General features: G+C 44.2%; 1 protein-coding gene across 1 annotated transcript in view; it reads left to right on the plus strand.

Moving 5' to 3' along the window:
- The window catches only part of LOC140195693 (tubby protein homolog), a 41589-nt gene that overhangs the window by 16450 nt on the left and 5466 nt on the right, over positions 1-19673 (plus strand). Inside the window, exons 4-7 of the mRNA XM_072254405.1 lie at positions 542-611; positions 2431-2602; positions 7620-7732; positions 17188-17296. Of these exons, the coding sequence (XP_072110506.1) occupies positions 542-611; positions 2431-2602; positions 7620-7732; positions 17188-17296 (464 nt within the window). The remainder of the gene's footprint in view (positions 1-541; positions 612-2430; positions 2603-7619; positions 7733-17187; positions 17297-19673) is intronic.

Genomic DNA, 19673 nt, shown 5'->3' on the forward strand with positions numbered 1-19673 from the left:
AATTACTTCTCTTTAACCGGTCGTTCTGTGGAAAACTGCCATCTAACTGCAGTGAAATAAGTGACCTGTTCCTGTCACTGTGCCTGCAGTTTGCAGAAATTAGGCTTCCATTTCTTGGAATAACAAGAGATAATGAGGTTATTTGATCACTGTGTAGGATATTGTGTAGAACAGTCGACATAAATAGACACCTTCCTGGCATGAGAGTCTAAACTAAGATTAAGCATTAGAGGGAACCTTATCAGCAGTAAAGTTAAGAAACATTTCCATCTGCAAAGCATGGCAGAGTTAGGGAACTCCCTTCCAATAAAGCACATGCTGATTGGTCAATTGTCAACTTTGATTTCAACTTAGATTAATTGTGTGGTAATTGAGTCTATGGTGCAGTCCACAGAACATCATTGGATGGTAGAACAGATTTGAGGGGCAGAGTGGCCTCCTCCTATCCCCAAATGCCCAGATCAGTACTGCTGTACACAACGCAAGCACCTGGTTGAATTGCTTTCTGCTTGTGAATAACTATACATGTTTGTTCTAACAGAATCTGAGGATGAAGAAAATGAAATCTCCCAAAGGAACAGCAACAGAAAGGGAAAATATGCAAAGAAGAAATTCAATTCTGTAAGTTTATTTTACTACAATCCAGGCACTGTCCATCATTTAATAATCTAACTTCCAAGTCACTGGATGACAACTGGCGATCAATTGAATGTGGAACTGGGACCGTTGCCAGAGACGTGGTCTGAGGACAAGCCATTCGGGAGATAGGAAATGGAAGAAGATGAGAATGTGTGTCAGTGTAAAATTGGACTGCAATAGACGGGAATGCCTTAAAAAAGTTCTGGGGATGGTAAAGAATTAAGGAAAGGAACAGGCTATTGTTGCATCAGAGCTCATCCATCAGGTATCATTCACAAGCCTCTGACAAGGAGTTTGATGTTGAGAAAGGACATGAATTGAGATGTAGTACTGGACGTTAGGATTGGGTATTACCTTGATATTAATGATATTTTCAGTGAATTATATGCTTCCATTTTGATTTGCTGTGGGCAGTTTACAAAGGAAGCATGAATCTTTTCCAGACAGAAACAATTAGGGATAGGCAAATAAAATGGAGCAGATTAGTTATCCACACTGTCCCTTAGATATCAAAGCCTGTAATTGTTAAGTTTGTTTTGATAGGCTTGGGGATTCTGTGTTACTTGTATTACTCCAGCAAACGTCTGATTAGTGCTAATCACGGGGTCCTGGTTTTGAGAACATTACTTCTCGTGGTGTTGCTCAGCCGAGCCATCCATCTTCTGTTGGAATTTTTATGGATAAATCCTAATCATTGCCTCTTCATCACAGTCTATCTTTCCTCTGCACTTGGGTTCCAATATTGCCAGCACACATCATGGCAAAGTCCTCATAAAGCAATTAATTAGCAGTGCAACCACTCTGCAGTGAGTATTTAATCAAATAAAAAACTTTGGCTTGTGGAACATAAACAGCTGGTTAAAGCAGGTTCATGAAGGAAGAGATAATTGTAAAATGACAATGGAATTAAAAGTTCCTGCTTTGGATCACTAAGGCAAGCTCAGAAGAGTTCGGGTGGATGTTGAGTCAGTTCCACCAGTGAAAGACTTTTGCACAAGGACCAGCGACACAGCAGCACTGCTGCCTTACAGCACAAGTAACACTGGTTCACACCCCCCCGACCCCCGACGATGAGTGTTTCCTCCAGATGCATCAGCTTCCTGCTGCGTCCCAAAGATGTGTGAGTTGATAGATAACTGGACACTGCAAGTTTTCCCTAATGCTTGGACGAGTGGTAGGATCTGGAGGAGTTAATTGGAATGAGGGGGGATGAAATGGAATGAATGCAGGATTGGTGTAAACCAGGGGTTCCCAACCTTTTTTATGCCATGGACCAATACCATTTAAGCAAGGGAAACCCCTGGAATGGATACCTTAGACCTGGTGGGTGGAAAGGCATGTCTCCATGCTGCATAAACCAAGGTGGGGGAGGTGATGGTTATTTAAAACTGAGTTACACAGGACTTTCTTCTTGCGGAGAATTTGAAATCTCTGGAATCCTCTAACCCAGAATGTTGTGGAGGTTAAATCTATGGAGGCATTTAAAGACCAGGAAGACAAGATTTTTGAAAGATCAGGTCATTGAGAACTATGGGGAACAGGTACATACAAAGAATTGGGGCCAAAGGTAGATCAGACAAGATCATATTGAATGACTGGGCAGGTGGGGGTGAGTAGGGGTGGTGGGGAGAGAAGGGGAACATACTCTTGCCCCAGTGATCTTTCATTTTGTGTTCTTCTTGTGTCACAATATCTGGAACAGCTAGGTGGTGTAGTGCTAGAGCCCCCTGCTCAGAGCAGAAGATATCCTGACTGGGAATCACTCATCTTCTGTTTCCAGGACAGTATCACGACAAGGGCTGAGTCTCCGACTGTGGAAATCGATGACCTTGAGAAGTTTGTGTTGCAGCCTGCACCCCAGGGCACTACCATCAAATGCAGAGTCACCAGGGACAAAAGGGGCATGGACCGGGGCCTATACCCCACCTACTACCTGCATCTGGACACTGACGAGAACAGAAAGGTAGTGACCAAAGCTGGGAGTCAGAAGCTGCTGGCTGATGGAGATAGATGGTAAAATCCAGTTTATGGTGGAAAGGTTTGTCCTTTACCTCACTGACCTTGAGGAATTGTTATCGGTCCATGGCCTCAGCTTTCTACAGTGTCAACTTTTCTTTGTCTGCTGAAGAAAGTTATTTTAGTGCAGATATGTGACATTTGGCAGAGCAAAGTGGAGGAGCTGGGCGATGCTGTGACTGAGGAAAGGCCAGATTCAGTTTGCAGTCAGACATGACCTGTAAATAAATATAAGACCATAGGAAAGATATAGGAGCAGAAGTAAGTCATTCAGCTCATCGATTCCGTTCCACCATTCAATCATGGGCTGATCCACTTCTTCCAGTCATCCCCACTCCCCCTGCCTTCTCCCCATACTCGTTGGTGCCCTGGCTAATCAAGAACCTATCTATCTCTGCTTTAAATACACCCAATGACTTGGCCTCCACCACCACTCATGGCAACAAATTCCACAGGATTACCACCTTCTGACTAAAGTAATTTCTCAGCATCTCTGTTCTAAATAGACATCCTTCAATCCTGAAGTCTTGCCCTCTTGTCCTAGACTCCCCTACCATGGGAAATAACTTTGTCATATCTAATCTGTTCGGGCCTTTTAACATACGGAATGTTTCTACGAGATCCCCCCCCCCCATTCTACTGAACTCCAGGGAATACAGCCCAAGAGCTGCCAGACATTCCTCATATGGAATAAGGAGCCCAAAACTGCACACAATTCTCCAAGTGTGGTCTCACAGGTGCCTTATAGAGCCTCAACATCACATCCCTGCTCTTGTATTCTATACATCTAGAAATGAATGCCAATATGCATTTGCCTTCTTTGTCACTGACTCAACCTGAAGGTTAACCTTTAGGGTATCCTGCACAAGGTCTCCTAAGTCCCTTTGCATCTCTGCATTTTGAATTCTCTTCCCATCTAAATAATGGTCTGTCAGTTTATTTCTTCCACCAAAGTGCATGACCATACACTTTCCAACATTATACTTCACTTGCCACTTCTTTGCCCATTCCCCTAAACTATCCAAATCTTTCCTCAACACTACCCGCTCATCCACCTATCTTTATATTGGCAAATTTAGCCACAAATCCATTAATCCCATAGTCCAAATCATTGACATACATCGTAAAAAGCAACGGTGCCAACACCAGCCCCTGTGGAACTCCACTGGTAACTGGCAGCCAGCCAGAATAGGATCCCTTTATTCCCACCCTCTGTTTTCTACCGACCACCCAATGCTTCACCGTTGGTTCCACTGCTACAAAAATTAATTTAAAGGAATCATTCATAAATGAAGGAGGTTCTAAAAAGGGGCCCAGATTTCCAAACAGACCCTCAGCTCCTCAAACAGTCTCAGCACAGAACTCCACACTGAGCCTCAGCAAGGAGCTCCAAACTGAGCATTACCTCATGGGCCCACACCAAAGGGTTCCACACATCTCCTCAACAGATAACTCCACACAGAGCTCCACACATCTCCTCAACAGATAACTCCACACTGAGTTCCACACATCTCCTCAGCAGGTAACTCCACACAGAGTTCCACGCATCTCCTCAGCAGGTAACTCCACACTGAGTTCCACACATCTCCTCAGCAGGTAACTCCACACAGAGTTCCACACATCTCCTCAGCGGGTAACTCCACTGAGGAATGAGAAAGGTATGACCATGCTAATGGGATTTTATTATAGACCACCCAACAGCCCGCGGATTTAAAGGAGCGAATTTGTAGAGACATCATAGACTGGTGCAAGAAACCTAAGATTGTGAAAGTAAGTGATTATAACTTTCCATGTATTGACAGAGACACTCATACTGTAAAAGGATTAGATGGGATAGAGTTTGTCAAATATGTTCAGAAAAGTTTCCTTAATCAGTACATAGAGGTCCCAACTTGAGAGAGTGTGATACTCGATCTCCTATTAGGGAATGAGACAGCAGGTGACAGAAGTTTGTGTAGGGGAACATTTTTCATCTAATGATCATTATGCCATTAGTTTCAAGTTAATTATGGAAAAGAATAGGTCTGGTCCTTGAGTTGACATTCTAAATTGGAGAAATTGTTTCAGAGGGTATCTGGCAAGTGTGGTTTGGGACAGACAGTTCTCTGGCAAAGGTGTACTCGGTAAGTGGGAGGCCTTCAAAAGTGAAATTTTGAGAGTACAGAGTTTGTATGTTCCTGTCAGAATAAAAATCAAGGATAACAGGTTTATGGAACATTGATACTTGAGAGATATTGAGGCCTTGCTCTAGAAAAGGGAGGTGCATAGCAGGTACAGGCAAAGCAGGAACAAATGAGGTACTTGCAGAGTAGAAGAAATGCAAGAGAGCACTTAGGAAAGAAGTTAGGAAGGCTAAAAAATGGCATGAGGTTCCTCTAGCTGACAAGGTGAAGGAGAATCTTAAAGGATTCTATAGATATGTTAAGAGGAAATGGATAGCAAGGGACAAAATTAGTCCTCTTGAAGATCAGAGTGGTCATCTATGCAAGAGGCTGTAAGAGATAGGGGAGACTTTCAATCGGTTTATTGCATCTGTATTTACTCAGAAGACGAGACACAGTCTACAGATGTGAGGCAATGCAGCAGCGAGGTCATGGACTCTATACAGATTACAGAGGAAGAGGTGTTCACTGCCTCGAAGCAAATTAGGGTGGATAAACCCCCAGGGTCTGACAAGATGTTCCATCGGATCCTGTGGGAAGCTGGTACAGAAATTGCTGGGGCCCTAGCAGAGTTATTTAAAACATCCTTAGTAAAGAGTGAGTTGCCAGAGGATTGGAGGATAGCCAATATTGTTCTGTAGTATAAGAAAGTCTCTCATAATAAGCCAGGAAATTATAGGCCAGTGAGCCTGACATCAGTAGTGGGAAATGTATTGGAAGGTATTCTCAGAGACCAGATATACAGTATAAGAATTTGGATAGAAAGAGATAGTGGGGATAGTCAACATGGCTTGGAGCGTAGTAGATCGTGTCTCATCAGTCTTTTACAGTTTTTTGAGGAAGTTACCAGGAAAACTGATAAAGACAAGGCAGTGGATGTTGTCTACATGGATTTTAACAAGGTTTTTAACAAAGTCTGACATGGGAGATTGGTCAAGAAGGTTCAAGATGAAGTAATAAATTGGATTAGACATTGGTTTCATGGAAGAAGCCAGAAAGTGGTAGTAGATGATTGCCTCTCTGACTGGAGGCCTGTGACTAGTGGTGTGCCACTGGGATCAGTGCTGGGTCCATTACTGTTTGTCATCTATTTCAATGGACTGGATGATAAGGTGGTAAACTGGATTGGAAATTTTGCAATTGACACCAAGATTGGAGTGTAGTGGACAACAAGGAAAACTATCAAAGCTTCCAGTGGAATCTGGACTACTGGAAAAAAATGGGCTGAAAAATAGCAGATAGTATTTAATGCAGACAAGTGTGAGGTGTTGCACTTTGGGAGGACAAACCAGGGAAAGTCTCACATGGTGAGCAGTGGTGTGGTAGAACAGAGAGATCTGGGAATACAGACCCATAATTCCTGGAAAGTAGTGTCATAGATAGCTGGATTGTAAAGAAAGCTTTTGGCACATTGGCCTTCATAAATCAATGTACTGAGTACAGGAGTTGGGATGTCATGTTGAAATTGTACAAGACGTCAGTGAGGCCTAATTTGGAGTATTGTGTGCAGTTTTGATCACCTACCTACAGGAAAGATGTCAATAAGATTGAAAGAGTGTAGAAAAGATTTACAAGGATGTTGCTGGGACTTGAGGACCTGAGCTATAGGGGAAGGCTGAACGGGTTAGGACTTCATTCCCTGGAGCTTAGAAGATTGAGGGGAGATTTGATAGAGGTATGCAAAATTATGAGGTGTATCGATGGGTAAATGCAAGGAGGTTTTTCCCACTGAGATTGGGTGAGCCTAGAACTAGAGATCATGGGTTAAGGGTGAAAGGTGAAACGTTTAAGGGGAACATGAAGGAGAACTTCACTCAGAGGGCAGGGAGAGTGTGGAACAAGCTGCCAACGCAAGTGCTGTATGCAGGGTTGATTACAACGTTTAAGAGAAATTTTGATAGGTACACTGCTGAGAGGAGCGTGGAAGGCTATGGTCTGGGTACAGGCCAATGGGATTAGGCAGATACAGGATGGGCTGAAGGTCCTGTTTCAGTACTATAGTGTCCTATGACTCTGACTCCATACAGAACCCCAGAAAGTATCACCACGGCTGTCCACACAAAAACTCTGAATAGTTCTCCACGTAGAGTTCCATACAGAGCTGAAGGCAGTACTTCACAAAATGTCACAAACCTCACAGAAATCAGGACTGTCTCCATTCTCCCTGACTCAGCTCCAAAGTTCTGTCCTACTGGCTGAGGAGCAGGCCCCACAATAAGCCACTGGGCATATCACTAGACTATAACTGATTGTAGTCACGTCAGCATAAAGCATTACATGAAGAGGATGCCCATTCGGCTTGGTGAGTCCTGCCAAAAGTCACCCACCTGATCCCACTCCCTTGTCCTCTCCCCAGCCCCCTGTTAAATCTTTCCTGTTTGGCACTTATCAGTGAAGTAAATGTGCTTCTGCAGTGAAGACAGATAATGCTCAGAGCTCTCCGAAATGAAAATAGCGGTAAGCTTATCATTTGCTAATATCTTCCCCCTAATCTATCTAAAAATGATGAGAAGCCACGAGCAGGGATAGATGGAATGGAGTGGTGGACCTGTGGCATTACTTCATCAGTGGAATTAACCAGGTGGGCCACAGCACATTCCCTGTAGACTACAGCGTGAATGGCTCCCCAGTCTCCTCACTGGGTCACTGTGTACATTACAGTTGTCCACAATAGTTGGATGTTTCTCTGTGCTGAAAGCCCCAGTTAAAAGAAAAAACATGTGTTGAAGAGACTGGGCTTTTAAATCAGACATGACGTCATTGGCTGATCCAGGTTTTATCCGTGTTATTCTTTCGTCGCAGGTTTTCTTACTAGCTGGAAGGAAGCGGAAAAAGAGCAAGACGTCCAATTACCTCATTTCAATAGATCCGACTGATCTATCCCGAGGGGGAGAAAACTTCATCGGGAAGCTCAGGTTGTGTCTCTTACAGTTTGTCTGTCTCTATCTGCCAGCTGCACTGGTGTGGTCGATCACTGGGTGTGTCAGTAATCCGTTTTTCATAAGAAAACTGGAACAAAAGGAAGACAATTTGCCCCTTGTGCCTGTTCAGTAAGAACATGGTTTAAACCCACACCTCGTAACAGTTTTTGTTGTCTGACATCATTTTGTCCAAAGTTCCATGTTGACAACTGCCATCAGTGCAAGAGTTTCAAATATCTACTATGCTCAATGAAGAAATGTTCCCCAGCTTTTCTGTTAAAAGGCATTGTCATCACCCTGGATTCAGAGCTAACAGGAACAGTTCCTCTGTCAACACCTTTAGTTCCTAAGTCACGCCTTAACTTTGTAAATTTCAGGTAACATGACCTTATGTTCCAAGATAATTTCTTGCAATATGTCCTTTGGAGACTAAGCCTCAACATAATGAACACAAGCTGCTGATGCCACTATTTCCCATTCAATATTTCTCATGTTTGTAGAACAGGGTGTGTTGTTCAAATATTGAGTCACAGATGAGGGTAGATGTTGAGTGAAAGCATATACACTGGAAATTCACATCAATCGCTGTATAGATGACATGATTTTCAGATGAAGATGGAACTGAGGTAGTTGAAACATCAACTAAAGGGAAAATCGTCCCAGGATATCCTAGTGGAGAGTGGCCTGCACTCACTGCTTGCCTGTCAACCAAGGGTGTTCTTGTCTCCAGCAGATCCCCAGTGGGAATGAACCCAGCTCTGGACTGATAGAACACTACAGCACAAAACAAGCTGTTTGGCCCATCCAGTCCATGTCAAACCATTAATCTGCCCAATCCCATCGAGCTGCACACAGCCCTTCAACTCCTGCCATCCGTGTACCTGTCCAAATGTCTCTTAAATGTTGACATCAAACCCACATCCACCGCATTTGCTGGCAGCTCATTGCACACTCTCATCACCCTCCGAGTAAAGAGGTTTCCCCTCATGTTCTCTTAAATATTTCACCCTTAACCCATGACCTCTAGTTCTAGTCTCACCCAATCTCAGTGGCAAAAGCCTACTTACATTTACCCTATCTATACCTCTCAAAATTTTGTATCCCTCTATCAAATCTCCCCCCAATTTCCTTTGTCCTAGGGAATGAAGTCCAAACTTATTCAACCTTTCCCTACAACTCAGGTCTCGTCAACATCCTTGTAAATTTTCTTTCTTATTGAAATCTTTCTGGTAGATAGGTGACCAAAACCGCACACAATACTCCAGTTAGGCCACGCAAACTTCAATATAAAATCCCAACTCCTGTACTCAATACTTTGATTGATGAAGTGCAATGTGCCAAAACAACCTGACACGTCACTTTCAAGAAATTGTGGATCTACGTTCCCAGATCTTTCTGTTCTTCCATGCTCCTCAGTGCCCTACCACACGCAGACTAAGTCCTACCCTGGTTTGTCGTAGCGAAATGCAACACTTCACACTTGTCTGTATTAAATTCCATCTGCCATTTTTAGCCCATTTTTCCAGAACCCACTGCATGCTTTGATAGCCTTATTTGCTGTCCAGTACACCATGAATCTTGGTGTCATAAATTTGCTGAGTTTACCACATTATCATCCAGTTCATTGATATAGATGGCAAACAACAATGGACACAGCACTTAGCGTGAGTCACAGGCCTTCAGTCAGCGAGGCAAACATCCACTACCACTCTCTGGCTTCTCCCGCAAAGGGCCAATGTTTAATCCAGTTTACTACCTTATCCTGAATGCCAAGTGACTGAACCTTTTTGACCACTGCTTTGCCTTCATTAACTTTGCTGGTAACTTCCTCGAAAAACACTATAAGATTGGCTAGCCAAGGCCTACCATGCACAAAGCCATGTTGACTATCCCTAATAGGTCTCTGCTTTATGAATCCAGTCTCTTAGAATACCTTCCAGTTATTTGCCCACTACTGATGACAAGCTCACTGTCTTATCATTTTCTAACTTACTCTTAGACACCTTCTTCAACAGTGGAACAACTTTAGCTATCCTCCAATCCTCTGTACCTCAGTTTTGAACTTTTAAATACCTCTGCAAGGGCCCCTGAAGTTTCTACACTGACATCCCACAGAGTCTGAGTGAACAGCTTGCCAGGCCCTGGGGATTTATCCACGCTAGTCTGCCTCAAGGCAGCAAAAACCTCCTCCTCTGTAATCTATATTGTCTCACTTTGCTGTATGGCCTACATTTTTGCCTATATCGCTGCTTCGCCTCATTTCTATAGACTCTTTGCCTGTCTCCAGAGTAGATACAGAAGCAAAAAATCTCCCCATCTCTTTTGACTCCATGCAAAGATGACCACTCTGATCTTCAACAGGACCAATTTTCTCCCTTGCTCATTTGCTGTTAATGTATCTGTAGAAACCTTCAGGGTTCTTCTTTGCCTTGTGTGCAAGGGCAACCTCACACCATCCTTTAGCTCTCCTGACTCCCACCTTAAGTGTTCTCTAGCATTTACTATACTCCACAAGAACCTCATTTGTTCCTACCTGGCCATACCTGCTATGCACCTCCTTTTTTTCTTAACCAGGGCTTCAATATCTGTTGAAAACCAAGGTTCCCGAAACTTGTCATCTTTACCTCTTATTCTGACAGGCACGTATAAGCTTTGTACTCTCAAAATCTTACCTTTGAAGGCCTCCCACTTACCAAGTACCCTTTGCCAGAAAACAGCCTGTCCCAATCCTCATTTGTCAGATACTTTCTGATACCATCAAAATTGGCCTTTCTTCAACTTAGAATCTCAACCTGAGGACCAGACCTATCCTTTTCCATAATTACCTTGAAACTAATGGCATTGTGATCACTAGATGCAAAGTTTTCCCCTTATACAAACTTCTGTCGCCTGTTGTCTCATTCCCTAATATAAGATCTAGTTCCCCACTCTCTCTAGTTAAGACTTCTGATTAAGGAAATTTTCCTGATTGCATTTGACAAACTTTATCCCATCCACCCCTTTTACAGTATGGAAGGCACAGTCAATAGGTAGAAAGTTAAGGCCACCTACTATTACAACCTTGTGTTTCTTATAACAGTATGTGACATCTCTACAAATTTGCTGCATGAAAACCATGGTTGAGCGGCTGGCGACCAAACCGGTATAATCCCTTTAATGTGGTCATTCCTTTCTTACTCGTCAGTTCTAGCCTCCCTAGGTGAACTCTCCAGTCTGCCCAGTCCGTGACATTTTCTATGACTAGTAGTGCCATCCCTCCCCCATGATGAGCAAGTTGTTTGCCCTTCTTCCTGAAAATCCCACAGGAATAGTTTAATAATTGGTCAGATCATGCCGCAGGGCTGAGCTAGCTGTGAACATTTTCCAGGGCTACTTCACGCTGCACTATAATCTTGGTTAAAAGGTGGAGGTGAATTCCAGAGATAAAAGTGTCTTCTCATGACATTAAGGCAGTTTTTGACTGAGATTGGCAACCAGGAGACCTGGAAAAACTAAAATTGATAGGAATTAGAGGGGAAACAATGGCTGACACCAGGGAAGTGGTTGTTGTAGATCAATCATCCTAGACCCCAGAGTTCACTGCAGTAGCCTACCTGCCATATCTGAGGCCCTGCCACCATCAGCTCTTTCATCAATTACCTTCCCTCCACCATACCATCAGAAGATCACTGCACAGTGTTCACTTCTATTCATGGCTCATCAGCACTCCTTGCCAGAGTGCAGCAAAACCATGACGACATTCAGGCATCAGTTAATAAGTGGCAAGAAAGATTTATGCCACCAACGCACCAGGTAATGACCATCTCCAAAAGGCTAATTGGTTCCCTTGACACCCACCAGCATTACAAAGGCCAAGTCCCTCATCATCAAAATCCCAGGAGTTACCACTGATCAAAACTGAACTGGATCGATGCGTAAGTAGCATGGCTACAGGAGCAGGTCAAAGGCTGGATACTCCTACAGAGAGCCACTCACTTCCTGACACCCCAAAGCCCTTCCACCTGTCAAAACTCTGCAGTGTGATGGAATACTCTCCACACGGCTGGATAAGTGCAGCTCCAACAACATCCACGAAGGTTGACGTCACCCAGGATAAAGCAGGCCATTTGTCTGGCTTCCCATTCACTGCCCTAAACACTCACTCCCTCCACTACTGGAGCACAGTGCCTACAATGGGACAAAATGAACTGCAGTTATTTGCCTTGGCTGTTCCAACAGCCCCATCCTCTGCCACCAAGGACAAAGGCAGCTTGGTGTAAGAGGAAACACCACCACCTGTGGGTTCCCCTCATACCTCATGCCATCCTGATTCGGAAATCTATCGTTGGTCCTACGTTGTCACCTGTTGGATTCCGTACCTTCCTCAGAGGGCAGCTCACCATCAATTCCTCAGAACATTTAGGGATTGGGGAATCAGTTCTGGTTTTGCCAGTATAGCCAGATACTAAAAAAATGAGTAAGCAAGTAAAAAGGCTGAGCATGCAGCAGGAAGAACTAATACTAATGGTGCCTTAACCATAGTTAACAATTTATTAGTTGCTGATGGAATATTTTTATCAGCTGCTATGTTTTCACATTTGTTGGTGCTTTCTAACATTGCCATCACAAGAGATGCTGTGCAGCAGCCACAGGACTTTAGTATAAAGATATAGTTTTCAGATATGACTACCTTAGTGAGCGTTTCACTTGGAGTAGAGCCTGTTTGTGAGAACATGCAGCGAGTGTAAGGAGTAGGACAATGTTATATAAGATAGAAAAGGAAAGGTCTCGCAACAGAAAGCTATAACTGCCCAGGATACTGAGGGAACCTGAGGCTTGGCAAAGAGAAGTGCCTGAGGTACTGGTACTTCAGAGAGGGTGGCTTGATGGAACTTTGGACCTGCTCCAGTCTCGGCTCTGGTCTCAGAGCAGGCTGAGGATCTCAACACCAGCAACCGTTCTACCTGTCTCTGCACTACGTTCCTTGTAGAATAGAGTTGAAGTTGTTTACAGTACCTCACTGTTGGACCGTCCTAGTGTTGCACTTTCAAAGAGGGCTGGCTGTCTTTCATTCTTTCTTGCCGGAGGGCAGCAGGCTAAGATAGCATCCAGCTTCACAAGGACTGTGGGTACAGTGCCGTTGACTGAGACGTGTACTGTGACCAAAAATGACTCCACTTATTCAGTATTCCACATTTGACTGGGCACACGAAGCCCTGGAGAGGAGATTGATGGCAAGATGCACACCAACATTCTGCAGCCTGGACTCTCCTTCATAACTGGTAGAGCGGGTATGAAGAGTTGTAAAGTTCCACTGCCTACCGCCTCACTTAGACTTAACCACAGAAGACAGGTGAATGGTTGTGGAAGAAGACATCCAGGATGAATTGAGTGAAACACCATAATCCCAGTTCCCCATTCAACAATCAGCCAATGTTCAGCATCTTCCTGACCACAATGTGAACATATAAGCCAAAGCAAAATAAACTTACCAAGTGTGACAAGTTGAGCAGAAGCACAGAGTCTACGGCCCTATGCAATCCCTCCGTTCCCTGCCTGCTTAGTCCTAGTCCTGCAGCTGCAACAGGGGTACTCGAAGATGGAGGCTGCAGTTGCCTTTACCAGCTCTGGGGCTAGAAGGTGTGCTGCAGATTGCATCTTCTTGTCGAACAGCAGCAGTCGAGGCTTGTGGGCAGAAATGACTAGGAAACATATACTGTCATCCTGAGAGAGGACAGTGGATTCATGTTTCACCACACTTCCTAGCCTTCTGATCCACTGGAGGAACAGATGCTGAACTGTGACGTGCTTCAAGCCCCTTTGAGCACCAAAGACAGGAATTAGATCTTTCTCTAGTTTCAAGCATAAGTGGCTTTACCTGTGCTGCGAAGGACAAAAAGGCAGCATCTCCCAGAGAGTCTGCAGTGTGGTTGGTGATGTGCTAATGGAGTTGGACATGGCTTTCAAGCTGGAAAGTGTGGGCATCCAATTTGCACCAAGCCCTGTGTGAAAACGGTGCATTATCTGAGATGCCCTGGAGTCTGAGAGCTACTGCATCAGCTTCAGGGGAGCTGTCCCTGGTGCTGGAAAGGACACCACCTGCCTCCAGGACGGAGGTAGGAGAAACTGCAGGTGGTGGAAACTGGAACTAAAGACAAACTGTTGGCAGAACTCGGTGGGTTGAGCAGCTTCTGTGGAGACATCGAGATGATAAATACGGCTGGTTGAGAACCTGTACCTAACCCTATTAGTCTCAACCCTAACAACATAGTCGGTATAAATGGTGGCATTGAGACAAGACAATCTTTCATAGCTATAAATAACATTGTCTAATGCAATCCTAGCAAACTAGAAACTCAGACCTATTGATCTGTCATTAGTCATTTTAATAAAATTATATTTCCTAATTAATGACAAGGAAATCTGAGATTTTAGATTGTGGATTGACAGTCACCATTCCTATTCCTTGCGTTTGAAAACCATCATTCATGTGATTGGGAAGGTTGAGATTTTCCTTAACACAATCTCTAATAGTCCTCTCTAACTTGACAAGGGCATTTTGAGAGAACTCGTTCAGAATTAAAGAACGCTAAAGTCGAGGAATGGAATAGATTTTAAATGTTTCTATATTTGGTACAATCCTGGTGCTATGATGTTTTTCTCACTTACTCAGGTTAATAACAGTAATCTTACTTTTGCTGATAAAATGAGAGTACAGAGAGTGTAAAGGGAAGGTGGGCAGACAGACAGAAGTGAGAGACAAGGGGGCAACAAAAGCTGGAAGGTGATAGATAGGACCCAGATGATCAGATGGAGAAGTGATGGCCAGATGGAGCCAAGCAGGAGAGGGGTTGGAGGAGTGGTGAGACTGGTAGATGATGGGTGAAAATATGGAGAAATAAAATTAGGCAGATGGACCCAGGAGGGAGAGGGTGATGGGAAGTGCAGAGATAGAGGTTGATAGGTGATAGGTGGAATCAGATAAGACAGGGATGATAGGCAGGTCAAACCAGGTATGAGAGGTGAGCCAAGAAAGAAGGAACTAATAGGAATATACGTGATGAACAGATGGAGCCAGGATGGAAAGGGTGATGAATCTCTGCCTATCATCTCTTCTCTTCTTCTCCCCTTCTGTTTTCTCCACGGCCACTCTCTCCATGACTCCCCAGTCAGTCCATCGCTTTCCACCCAACCCTTCCCATTGCCTGGCACTTTCCCTTGCAGCCATTAAAGGTGCTGCAGTTGCCCATTTACCTGTTCCCTCACCACCATGCAGGGAGCTAACCACGCTTCCAGGTGAGGCAGAGGTTCATGTGCACCTCCTCCAACCTGGCTTATTGCATTGTGTGCTCATGGTACAGCCAGAACGAGTATGGACTAGCAGACTGTTCTGCAGAGCACCTGCACTCTGCTTGCCATGACATCTTGAGCTTCAGCTGCATGTTACTTATCACCCCTTCCCATTCACACACTGGGACTGGAATTAGAATTGCTTATTATTAGCCTGTGTACTGAGACATAGTGAAAAGCTGTTGATACAGATCAAAAGATTGCAGAGTGCATTGAGGTAGAACAAATTTACACAATAACAGAATGAAGAATGAAGAATAAAGTGCAATAGCTACGAAGAAATTGCAGTGCAAGAAGACAGTAAGGTGCAAGATAATAGCAAGGGAATTTGTGAGGTCAAGAATCAATCTTATTGTACTAGGCAACCATTTAATCATCTCATAACAGTGGGGTGGAAGCTGTCCCTGAACCTGATGCTATGTGCGTTCAGGATTTTGTATCTTCTCCTGAGTGGGATGGGGGAGAAGAGGGAATGTCCAGGGTGCGTGGGGTCTTTGATTATACTGGCTGCTTTACTGAGGCAGCACTGCCACAAAGAACCCAAGTGCAAATGAGAAGGAAGAACACCTCCCACCCTATTTGGGTAGCCCACAGCCCAATAGTATGAACCTTGAATTTTCCAGTTTCATGTCACTCCTAAAGGTCCACCCAGGATCTTGCTTCCTTTATTCTCCTTTTCCTACTTTATTGTCCATCACTATTGGCATCTCCCCTCTACACACTCAGTTCCAATGTTGGGTCTCAACCCGAAATATATACCATCCCTTTATCTCTACATACGCTGCTTGACATCATCCATTGAGCTCCAGCAGTTCACTACCTCTCCCCAAAAGATGGGTACTGAAATATAGAATGGTCATATTGGACCTGACTAGGCAGTGTAGATGGCAGGGGGAATTCTATTGAAGAGTGTGCTCAGAACCCCGATAGCTTTGAACCTCACACAAAGGGTTAATTGTTCATCGACATCAGGTTAAATTACAAAATTAAAAAGAAGTTATAATATTCAAAACATTAGGAAACATTGTTAGTTCACTAAGGAACTTTTCTCCTTTACAGTCATGGGAAGATATAGTGTGGAAACAGGCCCACATAACCCCATGTCTCAGTTTTAACACGCCCAACACTGACCAATGTTCGCCCCACATTCCCATTAACCTCCCCCCAGGTGATACCACTCATCTACATACTTAAACAATTTACCATGGCCAGTTAATCTGCCCATCCGTTGGTAGGATGTGGGAGGAAACCAGGGCACCTGGAGGACATCTACACAGTCACAGGGAGTATGTGCAAATAGGCAAAGACTGTACCAGAGGTCAGGTTTCAACCAAGGTCACTGGAGCTATGAGGCAGCAACTCTATTTAGCTGAGCCTCTACAGGCGAGATCTAATCCAGGGCTTGATTCCTGTCTCAGAAAGCTTTTGGCCTCCCGATTTGTCCAGCACCTCATTCAGTGGACAAGTGTTCAACTCTTACCAGAAAAATAACTTAATCGATTCTGGAGTGAACCACCCAGGAGAAAAGGTCACCACAATATCAAAATAATAAATGATTAAGTAAATAGAAGTGTGTTTCTGGGCTAGTTTTCATTGACTCCCGTAGGTTGGAGAGAACCTTTCCAGACTCTTCCTGTCAAACTTTTCAAGATCTTTTTCCTGAGTAATACATACAAAATGCTGGGCTAACTGAACAGATCATGCAGCATCTATGGAAGGAAATGAACAGTTGATGTTTCAGGCCAAGACACTTCATTAGGACTGATCTTTTTCCCTTTATCTTGCACCCCTCTCAGCAGGTCATGAGGAATAGATCCTGGATTAAGCCACTTTGTCCTCCATGCGTCTAAGAAGGTTGTTGATATTTCAGCCCAGCATTACCTCCCTGCACTAATCCACATATCCCTTGAATGTATTAGTATCTATCAGTTTCTTACCTGGCTAACATTGGATACAGTGTGCACACTGTGCATCAAGTTGAATGATCAGGGTCATTCTCCCAACACTCACCTCACCTCTTGCACCCTCCTCCCTCCCTGCTCATTTACTTTGAGGGTGTTAACTATCATTTCCTCCTAAGAAAACATTAACCTTATGTTGTTCTATTTGGACTTTCCAAGGTCAAACCTGATGGGGACCAAGTTCACGGTGTTTGACAACGGACTTAACCCCGATCGGGGTAGAGCTGACCGTTCCAATGTTCGTCAGGAGCTTTCTGCTATCACTTACGTGAGTATCAGTGGCCAAGGAATGAGCTTGTCTCGGCTAATCACCGTGGACTTGGTGTCATGTTAGAAATGCAGAAGGCATTGCACTTATTTTGAGCCTTTCGTAACTGTGGAGCATCCAAATTCACCACAGAAATTCAACCCTTTTTGAAATGTAATCACAGCAGCAAAGCATGACTGTCCAGACTACTCCTTAATGGGAGGTGCTTCTAGTACTTCTAGTTCTGAGCAGAGGGATGCCTGATGAGAGGAGGTCTGATGCAACGCATCACCATCCATTCTTTCAATCAGTTCAGCCTAAATTGAAACCTAAATCTACTTACCAGGGATCACCTCCTGCCTAATCTGGCCTTCCTCCTTAGTCACTTTAATAATAGGAATCAACGAAATGACATCCTCTTCTTTGAATCAGAGCAGACTCGATAAGCTGATTTGCCTAATTCTGCTCCTTATGGTCCTCAGTGAGGCTGGGCTCTTGGGTACCACATTCAAGGTTCTGCACGCCTGCTCGAACTTCAGATCTCCTATTATTTGGTCCTTATGGTCCTGCCCTTAATATGGAACCCCTTGCATCCTTTGAGATGTAGGGTGCCTGTGCTGGACAGATTAGAACATCTCTAATAGATATCTCCTCTATGTCCATCAGGTGTTGTCTACAGGTGACTGGATATCAATACAAGTACAGCCATGGCCAACAGTGTAACAAAATGACAGAGTGGGACTGACCTGCAGTTCCATTCCATCGGCCCCATGTAGTGTCATTCGTCAGTCTCACAACATAAACTATTCTCAAATTCTTAAGGCCAACTCTTTGGCTAGTCAGAAACTAGAAATTTATTTTTTATGTTTCCATTTCCCACAAGAGAAATGGAAGTGTGAATTGTACACAACTTTTACAAAAACACAACTAGAACAATCTTAAAAAATCCATTTTCATGCAAAGTGGTCCATGTGTTTATGATTCTGGTTGCGTAGATTGGTTCAAGAAGTAAATGGTTGAAGGGAAGTAGTTGTTCTTGAACTTGGTTGTGTGGAACTTCAGGTCTGGGTCCTGGCTCAAGCTAGCTTCAGTTGTTCCATCAAAGGTCTTTCTTCAAGAAGGTCAGAGTTGGAGGTGTAGCTCTGTTCAACTCCATTCACAGCCTCTGGAAAAAATGAAGTGTCAATAGTCCCACATGGTGAGACCAAGAGGCAAGGAACTGATTGGTAACATTCATGCTGTGCAAGTGCCCTTCAATGATAATAGATTGATATTCCATGACATCACCATTGCCGAGGCCTCTGCATCATCATTGACCTAAAGATCAATTGGACAAGAATATCAGTGCAATGGCAACTAGAGGCTAGTTGCTCTTGGGCAAGTGACCCACATCTTGACTCACCTCAACCATGCCAAGACTTACAAGGCTCAAGTGAAAAGTGTGATGGAAAATTGTTCACCAGCATCTCCAGTGACACCCAAGGCAGCTTGCCAGTCACCAAGCTCAAATCAGCCTGTCTGACTCTGGGTCTCTATCTATCATGCATTCTCTCTGCCGTCAAGACTGCAGAGTATGCAGTCTGTGAATTGCACTCTGACAACACCTCTCAAACATGTGAGCTTACCAACAAAGGACAGGGGCAGCAAGGGCGCATCATCATTTGCAGATTACCCTCCAATTCACACACTATTCTGGCTGGGCAACACTTTCTTCATCATTACTGAGTGTAGAAACATAGAAAATAGGTGCAAGAGTAGGCCATTCGGCCCTTCGAGCCTGCACCGCCATTCAGTATGATAATGGCTGATCATCCAACTCAGAACCCTGTACCAGCCTTCCCTCCATACCCCCTGATCCCTTTAGCCACAAGGGCCATATCTAACTCTCTCTTAAATATAGCCAATGAACTGGCCTCAACTGTTTCCTGTGGCAGAGAATTCCACAGATTCACCACTCCCTGAGTGCAGAAGTTTTTCCTAATCTCAGTCCTAAAAGGCTTCCCCTTTATCCTCAAACTGTGGCCCCTCGTTCTGGACTTCCCCAACATCGGGAACAATCTTCCTGCATCTAGCCTGTCCAATCCCTTTAGGATCTTATACGTTTCAATCAGATCCCCCCTCAATCTTCTAAATTCCAACGAGTACAAGCCCAGTTCATCCAGTCTTTCTTCATATGAAAGTCCTGCCATCCCAGGAATCAATCTGGTGAGCCTTCTTTGTACTCCCTCTATGGCAAGGATGTCTTTCCTCAGATTAGGGGACCAAAACTGCACACAATACTCCAGGTGTGGTCTCACCAAGGCCTTGTACAACTGCAGTAGTACCTCCCTGCTCCTGTACTTGAATCCTCTCGCTATAAATGCCAGCATACCAGTCGCCTTTTTCACCACCTGCTGTA

Source organism: Mobula birostris, chromosome 3 (genome assembly GCF_030028105.1).
Source record: "Mobula birostris isolate sMobBir1 chromosome 3, sMobBir1.hap1, whole genome shotgun sequence".
In the NCBI taxonomy this organism is placed as follows: Eukaryota; Metazoa; Chordata; class Chondrichthyes; order Myliobatiformes; family Myliobatidae; genus Mobula; species Mobula birostris.